This window comes from Phyllostomus discolor, chromosome 1 (genome assembly GCF_004126475.2).
Source record: "Phyllostomus discolor isolate MPI-MPIP mPhyDis1 chromosome 1, mPhyDis1.pri.v3, whole genome shotgun sequence".
Taxonomy (NCBI): domain Eukaryota; kingdom Metazoa; phylum Chordata; class Mammalia; order Chiroptera; family Phyllostomidae; genus Phyllostomus; species Phyllostomus discolor.
The window spans coordinates 184,459,803-184,472,381 of NC_040903.2; the positions used below are offsets into that span (position 1 = coordinate 184,459,803).

Below are 12,579 nucleotides of genomic sequence, written 5' to 3' on the forward strand. Positions count from 1 at the left end.
TTCTTCCCCAGTGTCATTGTGATTTTCTAAGGAACAATATGTGATCGTGTAAGGGAGGTATCATTCTTGTTGGGGATAAAGTGAAATTCTGTGGCTAAAATATTTGAAGGTGAACTAAAACTAGTAGTTCTAGTTCAGTTGTTATAATAAATATGTTTAAATATAGCCAACCTAATAAATATATGTATACTTCTGAAGACAACTAATCTTGCAAACATATGTGAGGTTTAAAGAGAAAGGAAGGTGTAACAGTCTGTAGTGTTGTAGCATAGAATGTTTCAACTCAGATGTTCAGTGTTCACTTGCTAAAGATACTCCTTTTCAATTTGCATTATTTGTAAATACACTAACTATAGTAACGAACTGTAGAGATGATCCCTGAAAGTATAGTCTTTATGTACATTAACTTTAAAAGATACTTGATTCCTTAGTCGTTTACTGTTTCAGGGTAGTAAGCTCTAAAATCCAGCATTTTCTTTTCCAAATTTTCTCTTGTTTTCTTATCTCTGTGAAGTGACCCATATAACCTTTAATGTTACTTGCGAAACCTTACTGGAAAATGAAAATTATTTTCTACTTAAAAGTATATCTCTAAAATGTACACTGTAACTTTTGTACTTAGCAATATTGAATCACAATTGTATGAGTATACTTTTTGAAGAAAAAAAAAAACAGGGAAAATGACAGATTGAGATAGCAGTCATTCTGCTATTGTTAAGATCAAAATGAATCATAGAATGAAATTTCTCACACTTTTCAATGTATTTTATGGTGATTGACTAAGAGTAGACATTTTTTAGCAAAGCCATATATATATATATCAAAAAGAGTAGTGTGGTAAACTGGTAGGGCTGCAAGTATTGAGCCATCTGTTTATGTCTCTGTATTCATCAGACTTAAATCTTTAAAATGCAGCTTTTAGCCAATGATTTTTTTTCAAATAATGCTCTCTTTATCAAAAGGATTGAATTCATTTGTTATCTCTACAGTTATACTGTATCCAGAAAGATGTTGCCTTTATGTAACTATATTAATAAACATTTAATTATGTATTGTTGGTGTTAATTTTAATAGCATTGTATTTTAATTTGGAAACAAAATTTTCCAGAGGACGTAATTGAATAACAAAGTATTATAGCTGTAATTGAATAACTTAAAGTTTTACAAGGTACCTAATATGTATATATGTTTCTGTTTGTTTTTTCTTATTTTTAATTTCTTAAGTAAATTGTAAAATGGTTGAAATATTTTGTCTCTGGAAGAAAAAATATTATTGTATTTCCCTACTGATACTCAGTTACTATGTAAAATGTTTTATGTAATCAGGATATAGTTTATAAAATAGAGGATTGTTAATAAAGTGTTTGCTTTGGGATATTTTCAAATTATCAGTAATATTAAATAATTAGAGTTAATTGTTTTGATTACTTTAAACACAACCTTTTAATGAGACTTGAGGTTGGAGTAGGGGAAAATAGTAGTGAAACTCACTTTTTATCTTCCTTTCATCAGGCGGCGGATGAGCCTGCCTACCTGACAGTGGGAACTGATGTAAGTGCCAAGTACCGAGGTGCCTTCTGTGAGGCAAAAATTAAGACTGTGAAAAGGCTGGTAAAAGTTAAGGTAATTTTTTTTTCTTTTTATGCAACAGCTTTATTAAGTCTGGATTGAAAAGTATCAGGGAGGTGGGAAACTGCAAATCAACAGTTTATTTACTGAATCATCACTTCACTTACTGAATTCATTACTGTGTGAAAATACCATTATATATAAAACTACAGGAAAAGCACATTAGAATTTGAGAAATAAAGAACTCAAAATGAGAAATTATTCCAAAATGTTTGCATGAAAATGCCGTGTTCGTGTTGCTTCCTGTCATTTGGATCTTTCCTATTTGTGGTATCGTACTTACTTAGACTATAACCTATTTCTCCTTTTTCATAATGTCTGTGTTGAGACAATTTCAAGTGATTAGAAAAGTAATACAGTGGGAATTGTGTTTTGAAGAAAGCATTAAAATGATTTAGAAATTTTATTTTTAAGACATTTTTATAACCAGAAAAAAAGTTAACATATTATTCCTGTACACAATTTAAAATATAGCAATGTACCAAAGGATTAATGCCAATTGCTTACCTCTCAGAAATACTATTCACAATTTTTGTTTCCTTATAGTAATTTTCCTATACAAATGTTTTTAATAATCTTAGTTATAGTTCATTAATTCAACAAACATTTATTAAATGCCTGTAATATGCATTGACATTTGCTAACTGCTGGGCCCACAGTGATGAAGGAGGACTCTAGCCTTCAAGGAGCTCACAGTTAATGAGAGAGATAATAAACATCAATAAAAGGCAATGTAATAAGTATTGTAATAGGAGTAACCACAGGATACTAAGAAAGCATAGATTAAACACGTTACAGTGTTACCATAAATGTATTTATTGTTTTAGAAGTAACATGAATTGTGTAAAAATGTTTTTCAGGTACTCCTGAAACAGGATAATACTACACAGTTGGTGCAAGATGACCAAGTAAAGGGTCCTTTAAGAGTATGTATGTTCTACAGTTTAAAATCTCAAATGATGAGCTCTGGCTGGTGTGGCTCAGTGAGGTGGGCTCTAGCCTGCAAACCATAAGCTGGCAGTTTGATACCCATTCAGGGCACATGCCTGGGTTGTGGGTCAGCTCCCCAGTTGGGGGTGTGTGAGAGCTGATTGATGTTTCTCTCCCTGTCTTTCTGTTCTCCTTTCTCTCACTCTAAAATAAGTAAAATCTTTAAAAAACAATAAAATCTGAAATGGTGAATTCACACATTACTTAGAGATTTTTTACATCTGTAGATAACAGTTTGAAATTTTTGTAAGGTTAACCAGAGAACAAAAATACAAATGTGATGTTGTATAATTAGTATAAACTATGATACTACAATGGCTATGTCCTTAAGAATGTTAAACATCTTACAAAATAATAATTTAATATATAAAAACATGATTTTTTTGAGCCGCCTTTTTTTAATTCTTAGATTGAATGCTCTATTTTGTTTTTTATATTGTTGTCATATATGTTTAGCTTGCAAAGTAATATACTAAAATATTACAACTCTGAATCTAGTGTTTTTCTTTCCACCTTACCAAGTAAACTATGTTGACTTCTTAATTCAGTTGAATGGATACTTATGTTTTCTGTTTCTTTCTGGCCATTTGTTTATGTAACCTTTGTTATATCTAAGTACTACTTTGGTTAATATCTGGTATACAAAGGTCTGGAAGCTGAAAGAAGTTCAGTTGGTCCAATGCTCTTTCCAGGTGAATCTTTAGTACAAAAGGTCCCTTAAATACAAATGCTGAATCTAATATTTCTATGAAAGAAAACTGGAGCTAATTTTGCAGTGTCATACGGTTTTTTCAGTTCTTATATTCCACAGTTGTTGGTTTTTTTTAAGACAGTGGATTATAGTAGAAAAGCTCTGAAGTAAGACTTAAGTAACTGGGTTCTACCCTGTACTCTGCAAATTATTTTCTCTGAGTCACAGTTTTCAGTGTGTAAAGTGTGGGTAATAATATCTTCCTTCCTTATACCAAAGAGGGGCTTAAATTGCACAATAAATACATGAGCACTGTAAGTGATAAAGGTTTAAGCCAATGAAAATTAGAATTATTCTAAGATTTAGGGGAGGGGGTTACGCACACAATAGTGATTTGGTTTGTTTAAATTTGGTAATGAAATTTTGATTTTGTGTTGTAGGTTGGAGCTATTGTTGAAACAAGGACATCTGATGGATCTTTTCAGGAAGCTATTATCAGCAAGTTGACAGATGCTAGTTGGTACACTGTGGGTAAGTAGTTAAGTAGTAATTTAACCATTTGGGAGTTGCATATACCTCTATTTTGTAAATACACTGAATCACTCTGTTGGCAGAAGAATTCATATTTTTTCCTATCAAGTTACTTGATATAGTTGGCTAAAATTTTGGCACCCTTCCAGTAACAAAAATAAATCTCATAATAAGTTGGCCACTTGTGGCTGTTTCATCTAAGAATATACTTCTCAGGTTATCTTGATATTTCTTTTCAATAAAGTTAAATTGAAAAGAAACTAAAAGTTAAAGTATGGTTATTTTTGTTCCATAAGAAAAGTCAATACAACTTAGTATTATAAATAATCAGGCTTTTTAACTTTTTCTGTAATTACAATTAAGATTGAATAGTTGCTATCTTTTTTTGTATTGCGGCCTATTTTATATAAGGGTAGTGTAGATGCTAACATAGAATTTAAAGACTAAAAATATTCTGACCAGAGTAGATTCAAGCCTAGGTAATTGTAGTTTAATTTTTGAAATTGGGTATAGTGAGGGCCTTTACTAATACCTTTCAAGAAAGATATATACATAATAACTTTGGCAGCACATTACATACACTAAAATTGGAATGGTACAAAGAATATTAGCATGGCCCTTGTGCAAGGATGACATGGAAAAAGAAACAGAAGATACATGCCACTAATGTGAATGTACTCTTATGTTCCATACATAAGCTTATACTAGCTTTAAAAATACTTTACTATAGTGAGTAGCAACAAGTGGCATGATACAAATAAATTAAAACCTAAATGTAGTTCCATAGTTGCTGTCATTATGGTGATGAAAATATCAACTATTAACATTTCTAATTTTCTCTCTACTTTCAAACTACACAATCCTGTGGATAACATCCAATTCTTGGTTTTACACTGAAAATGTATAGCACTGTTTGGTTTTTACATTATGTCTTGATATAAATAGTAATGATAGTGTTGTGGTTTCCTTGTAGAAGGAAGAGAAGTGGCCCTTAGCTTTACTTTTAGTTTTTTTCATCTCCAGTTCATGATCAAAGCTGAAGAACACGCTTTGGTTAAAAATTGTACTGCTTCGGGATTTTTTAGTATTACTAGTGATTTACAGTACTTAACTACTATTTTCTATCCATTAAAAATTTTTTTAATTGATTTAAAGAGAGAGAACACTGATTTGTTCTCCCACTTATCCATGCTTTTATCAGTTGATTCTTTTGTGCTGTCTGACTGGGGATTGAACCCACAACCTTGGTGTATCAGCACAGTGCTCTAACCAACTGAGCTTCCTGGCCAGGGCCTCTGACATTTTCATTCTTGTACCTAGAAGTTGGTATTGGTTCACAATGGTCTATTATTCTAAACTACATATTTTTAGGAAGCTTAGTTGTGGTTATTGGTAGTTGTTAGAGATTTAAAAATTAAGCTAATGTTAACTTTTCTAGATTAAATACAGTTTTGCTATATAAAAAAGGCAGTGGTAAAATTTACAGGAGTTGATATGTTCAGAATCATGGGGAATTATATGAGGAAAGTTAAAATACTAATACTGGTTTCTATTTGGTACCCAATATCAAGGTTGCATTCACCATACTTGTGTAGTTTTACTGATAACAGTGCTCACACTTCTACAGAAGCAATACTTTTCAGGTTTTCATATTCTTGGTTTCTGGACCCTACAATAATCCTTAAATTATGAATAGCAATCTCTACTCTTCACATGAAAGACATTTTAGCATTTCTAAGAACTAGTTGCTACTGAGCATTCTCTATGGTGATTTTCTATGATGAGTAATTACAGAAGAAATTGTATAATTGTTCTCAAAGAGCTTCGAATTGTAATTGCATATAATTCACATATCACAATCATTAGTGTACATAAGAATCACTTGGTGCTTGTTTAAAAAATGAGGTTTGAGGATCCCAAATCTCTAATTTAGTAGATCTGGGGGTGGCAACCCAAGACATTTTCTTTTTATATGCACAATGGCTGAATTTAATGTAGCTACAATGCACTTAGAAAAACAAACCATACTTGGACAAACATATTTATTCAAGAGAAAAAATTAAAATATTTAAATTTTTGTACCTGTCTAATGAGAGAGAATGACCTAAACAATTTAAGGCATTAAGAGGCATTATTTACTTAAGTATATTCAATGTAGCACTCTGCTGTAAAGAATGTTTAAGTATTGAGGAATGTAGACCACATAAAGAATGATTTGAATATAATGAATAATTTATTAGAGGTCGTGGACTTCCTATATTTTTCTTTAATTGAGTTCCTACTACCTCTTGGGTTTAATTGCTCTTTTCTGCAATTTTTCTTGATTTCTAGTTCATAGTGTTGTATAGGTAGAAACAGAAAGTTACACAAAGTATAAATGTTCATTATGACTTTAAAAAGAGATCTTGAAATTATATCAGATTATTAAAAACAAAACAAAGGATATCTGCTGGTTTGGATAAAATACAAATTAATGATCACTGGAGATCAAAAGTTAGCAATGAGTCAGGGATATCAACTTTATGTAATACATTTATTAATTGTTCCTATTATAGTTGAATAATCAATTTTAGAGGAGGTTTTAGAACTACTATAACTCAACTTTAAAAAATTTAATAGTAGCTTACCTCCTAATGTTGAGCAATAAATAGCTCCAGCACTGGACTTTTTGTTTGTTTTTTGAACCTTGAAAATATTTCCTCTCTCGTATCATAAAACAGTGCATCCTAGCATGGTTTATGCATTTGGCAGTTCTTTTCCTTGCATTAAAGATAAGGAATCTGTAGTGTATGGAAGTGTGTTGTTACCGCTCCTGTCATTCCAAGGTATCAAAATTGGGAATAGAATTTATATCTACACTTGAACGTTGCCATTAACATCTGGTAAATACAACTGTCAATTAGACATTCTAAAAGTGCTCATCTTTTACTTTTTTGAATATGAAAATAACATCGAATTTGAAAAATAAGGGAAAATGCTGTTTAAATACTGTAGTTTAGAATATGTAGTTTAGACCATTGTGAACCAATACTGAAATCTACTTGAGAGTTTATATATTTTTGTGACAAATTATTTTTTAAATTCTTAATTTTTTCATGCCTTATAGTTACTGTTTTGCACATCAGTTGTATCATCTCGTGGAATTTCTAGTTTAGATTAAACTGGTGAATGGACTGACTTTTTTGGAATGTGCTGCATGCAGAGTTATAAGGCTTTTAATTTAGTTGGAGCCTCTTCTGACAAATTTTCTTATAACCAAAATCAACCATAAATCGTTTTCAAAAGTAGGTGGTTATTCCAGTGACTTAAATAAGAAAAAAATACTAAACAACAAAAGAAATCTATTCAATCCTGTGATAGGCTTTAACTCATTGTTTAAATATCCTTCCATAAGACTTAGCATTCCCATATTTTGTTAATTAGACATTTTAATGTTAATTTCTTAAGTTTCCAGGTTCCTGAAGTTTTTGACCTTAGTTGTTGAGGGACTTGTATAGTTCTTGTTCATGATTTTATGAGTAACAGGCTGTGTGTATATTTTTAATTTTAAAGTTTTTATTCCATTTTGTGAAATAGTTTAATTGTAATCAAAATATACAGACATAATGATAATACTTATTTTTCCAAAGTCAGAATTCTTGCTTTTCATGTTCATTTTATGCCTTTCCTTCATACCTATTTATTATGCATTTTGATCATCCTTAACTAAATTGTACCTCATTGATTAACATTTTGCTTTTCCGTTTCTTTGTCTATAAAAGATAGTGATTCCTATCTTGCAGAGGCTGCTGTGAGGATCAGGACATAGAAGCAGCTAATAAGTGATAGCCAATTATATAGTGGGTAAATAAAGTTAATTTACTGTAATTCTGTTACTATCTTCCCGCATCTAACAGCATTATGATAACAGGTAGATTTTTTGTATTTAGTAGTTAGATCAGATCTTTGTTGTTTTTTTCTTTGAATTCTAACATTTTAGGGTTAGGCTTTGTATATTTTTTTGCATTAGCATTATTTTGCCTAGAATGATTAATGTTAATCAAGAGAGTCTGGGCTTTATCATTTTTCTCAAATTAGGTTTTAGTGTTTATATGTAACATAATAACAGAGATACTACTTTTGTTATATTGTATCTGTTCTGTTGCACTCAATGAATAACCTATTTAAATACCACTTTTTGCAAGAGTAAGCAATTCCAGAGACTTACTAAATCCTAATAGTCTTACTTTTATTCTCTTGGTATGCTGTGGTATACATCTTCAACTTAAGTGAAATTTATTATAGAAACCAGTTAATTATTATCAAAATGCCAGAGTCACTCTTCAATGCCAATAAATTTTATATTCTTTTAAATGATTCTTAGAAGTTATGAGGAAAACTTCTTGTAGATGGAACTGCATGATTTTGATAACCAGGGATGTCATGATTAATTGGTCCCCTATGTTGCTGGATTTTCTGTTTGTCTTGCAGAAAATCTTGAGAAGTTACATGGCTTAACAGACTTGTATAAAGTACTCAAATGCACAATTTATATAGTTGTATGAATTTTAAAAAAAGTCTCATACTGTTTTTCTTTGTTCCTATATAAAGCTGTAAAATTCTTGTTCGTACCACAATCCCTTTTTGAGAAATTCCACTTGTTCTTAACATTAATTTTACTTGTGGTAAAAAATGACCAGTGGAATGATTAATGATAAAAAAAAAAACTGAGGTAAAGCCCTGGCTGGTGTGACTCGGTGGATTGAGCACCGGCCTGTGAACCAAAGGGTCGCTGGTTCAATTCCAAGTCAGAGCACATGCCTCGGTTGCGGGTCAGGTTCCAAGTTGGGAGTGCATGAGAGGCAACCACACATTTATGTTTCTCTCCCTCTTTCTCCCTCCATTCCCCTCTCTCTAAAAATAAATAAATAACATCTTTTTTAAAAATGAGGTAAAGATTTGTTGTATAGCTTTGATATTATTAACTGGTCTTATATTCTCATGTTCCTTCCTCACACCTCTACTTAAATGTGTGTATGTGAGTATGTATGTCCATGTCCAGTGTCACCATCTTTAGTATTGTAGGCATTAAAGACAACTGGAACATGTAAGATTTTTACTTACGGACATTAACACTAATGTGAAGAATTATCTTGTTTGAGCCCTGGCTGGCGTAGCTCAGTGGATTGAGTGCGGGCTGGGAACCAAAGTGTCCCAGGTTCGATTCCCAGCCAGGGTACATTCCTGGGTTGCAGGCCATAACCCCCAGCAACCGCACATTGATGTTTCTCTCTCCCTCTCTATCTCCCTCCCTTCCCTCTCTAAAAAATAAATAAATAAAATATTTTTAAAAAAAGAATTATCTTGTTTGGTATGATAATTTTACAATTTTGAGATTTACAAAGAACAATGATTTATTTATTAGATTTGACACCATGCAACTCATAATTTTGATCCAAATGTTTAGAGCACTGTTAAGTATAGATTAATGATGTAATTGTTGAAGCGTGTTGTCTTATACTGTCATGGTGTCTGTAGGTGGTCATTAATTTCTGCATCACTGATAGTGTATAAAACAGCCACGTTTGTGGGATTATTACTTTGAATATGTGCTTCAGGAGCTTTTGTCTCTGCATTATCTGCTGCATGTAAGAGAATCTATACTAGATGTCTTTAGTTTAAAAAAAACTGACTGAGGTAGATAAATAATGAGGAAGTTGAGTGCTGCTACATAATTAAGTTTCTAGGGTAAAAAATTAAGTTTATGATTTGAAGGCAAGGTGCCAATAAAAACAACCCTTTTTAAAAATCCAGTATTGTAATTGTATAGATAACAAGGTAAAAGATGTAAGATATTATTAAATCAAGGTAATGTAAAATTTTCTTTTAATGCTAACTTATTCTGTTAGAATGGAAAAACATCTAGAATTATGAAAATAAGGTTAAATCTTAAACATTTTTGTATATATGTGTGCTTTCCCATGTATGTGTTATTTTCATAAAATGTACAAACATTTGTTGATATGTCTGTGCATTTTAAGTTTCTGAGGTGAGGATTCCATCTTATATTTTATTTCTTCATAGCGCTGAGCAGTCAAGTATCTTTTTTTAAGATTTTATTTGTTTATTTTTAGAGAGGGGGAAAAGAGGGAGAAAGATGGAGAGATACGTGGATCTGTTGCTCCTTGCACCCCTCCAATTATGGTGTGCAACTCAGGCATGTGCCCTGAAGGGGAATTGAACTGGTGGCCTTTCAGTTTGCAGGCGGGTGCTCAGTCCAATAAGCCACATCAGCCAAAGCTAAAAACTATAGTAGAAGTAAAAGCTTTAGAGAAAACTTGCGTGTAATTTTCATTTATTTTTTAATTTTTTTTAAAATTTCATCTTTCTGATTATTTCCTCATTTTAACATTTATGTCTAAACTTCTTACATCCTCTTCTACTAAAAGACAAAAGTTGAATCTTATGACTTTAGAATCTGCGATAGCAGGTTATCATACAAATAAGTAGAAGCAGTAGAATAATCCAACATCATTATCAAAAGTTTCTTAAAGTTAGAGATACTCCATTGATAACTTGAGAAAAAACCCATAATACTTCTTTTTTTAAACCAAGTTTTTGCTCATTCATCTAGGAGTAGAGGTAATTTAATATCTGTCCTTCGAATATATTGCTGATGGTTTAAGAAGGTGGTTCTGTGGTGTTAGAAGCTGAAAAGGGGATGTAGACACTTAAGTATTTGGGGGCAGCCTCTTAACCTGTTTGTTTAGTACCTATTTGTTTGTTATAGAATGAAATGTGCTTTGTACATTTTTAAAGGTTTTGAAAAATAACAAATAATGGTTCTTGCAAATATTAAACCCTAGATAAATAGCAATAATAGTATTCTGTGCAGTTAAATTTTTATTTGTAGGCATAATTTTTTTCTCTTTTGTTTATTGTAGTGTTTGATGATGGTGATGAGAGAACATTGAGACGCACCTCACTTTGCCTAAAAGGAGAGAGACACTTTGCTGAGAGTGAGGTAGGGGAACATGGACTTTTTGGGTTGAACAAAGGCTACTCAGGTAGAGCAAAATGTGATTTAATGTATCTATTTCTTATCTAGACACTTGACCAGCTTCCATTAACAAATCCAGAGCATTTTGGAACTCCAGTAATTGCAAAGAAGACGAATAGAGGAAGGAGGTCCTCTCTTCCTATGTGAGTATTATCATATACAGTAAAATTACAGTAGTTATTATAACATTAAGCAGATAACTTTTCTAGGATGGCTAAATCTGTTTGGGTAACTTTTCAATAGTATCTTGTATTCTTATGTTAGACATATTACTGAGTCCACCGTGTTCTTAATTTTTCCCATTGCTTTGTCCAGTGATTATCACAACTCCTTTTTCAAAGAGGTTATTTTTGTTTTGAGTTACTTTGCCAAACATATAATCGACATGACGATTTTCCCCTATTAAATGAGTATATATATATATTTTTAATCTTTTTATTTCAAAAACATTTCAAACTTAAAATTTTTCAGAATATACAATAAACTTTCATATCTCATCTAGATTCACTAATTATTAACATTATTGGCATATCTGTGTCATCATCCCCTCTCTTTATAGATACGTATTAATTATTTTTATTTAATAATACTAATTTTAGTTGGCTGAACCATTTAAGAGGAAGGTGCATGCATCATGACCTTTTACCCTTAAATACTTTACCTGTGACAGAACAATGACATTTTCTTATATAACCAGAGTACAATTACCAAATTCAGCAAATTTAACATGATATAATGCTGTTATCTAATAATATATATTTCAGATTTCTCCAATTGCCTCAAATATAGCATCCCCTGATTCCAGGATGCAATCCAGGATCATGCATTGCATTTAGTTTATATGATTTTTAATTCTCCTTTAATCTGGGAAAGTTCTTCAGCCTTTTTTTGTGTGTGTGACACTGACATTTTTGAAGAGTACCGGCCAGTTGTTCTATACATTGTTCCTTAGCACAGGTTTGTCTGATTGTTTAGTTATCCAGAGATGTTGTCTAAATAAACCCTCGGGTGTATTTTAATGAGATCTTTTCATAACCTGTTAGAAAATTAGAGTTACGTCATCTGGCATACATTAAAAAGTTGAAGGGCAGTCTCTTAAAAATGTATATGGTAAAGTAAGTACTTAATGGTGACATAATTAGGGTGGTTGGCAGGAGAGCCTGTGTCCTCGCTGATCTGGTGAAATGGACTCATGGTTACCATGGACAGCTCAGGACCACTTCTGTGGGGCCAAAAATTATCCAGCTCTTCAGTCCTAATAAGAATGAAAAGGCTTCTATTCTGGGGTAATCCAGATTAGAAATGACACTATTTATGTTAAATTTATACCATTCTGACGGTATCAAAAATGGTTTGTGTTAAGATCATGATGAAGTTATTCTAACTTTAGTAATGAAGATGAAAAAGAAGAAGAAACTAGTGAAGAGGAGGATGAAGATAAACGACGTCTCAATGATGAACTGCTAGGAAAAGTTGTAAGTGTAGTATCTGCTTCTGAGAAGACTGAATGGTATCCTGCTTTGGTAAGTAAGGTTTCTTTCTAAAGTTAACCATTTAATGTATTTGTTTTACATGGATTTTTAGCAAGCATTTGAAATATTTTGAAAGTATTACACAAACTTACTTTGGACTTTATTGCAAAATTAGCAACCATACTTAGGTCCCACATACTTCACTTTCTTCTTTTATTTCCTTTCTT

The 12,579-nt window shown here is 31.8% G+C and overlaps 1 protein-coding gene and 2 pseudogenes across 1 annotated transcript in view; 2 read left to right on the top strand and 1 right to left on the bottom strand.

The window, feature by feature from the left end:
- The window catches only part of ARID4A (AT-rich interaction domain 4A), a 63,919-nt gene that overhangs the window by 1,625 nt on the left and 49,715 nt on the right, over window positions 1-12,579 (top strand). Inside the window, 6 exon segments of the mRNA XM_028505710.2 lie at window positions 1,513-1,623; window positions 2,490-2,555; window positions 3,751-3,841; window positions 10,765-10,844; window positions 10,929-11,023; window positions 12,271-12,407. Coding sequence (XP_028361511.1) covers window positions 1,513-1,623; window positions 2,490-2,555; window positions 3,751-3,841; window positions 10,765-10,844; window positions 10,929-11,023; window positions 12,271-12,407 — 580 coding nt within the window.
- Window positions 284-394, bottom strand: LOC114493513 (annotated as a pseudogene).
- LOC114493613 lies at window positions 4,394-4,506 on the top strand (annotated as a pseudogene).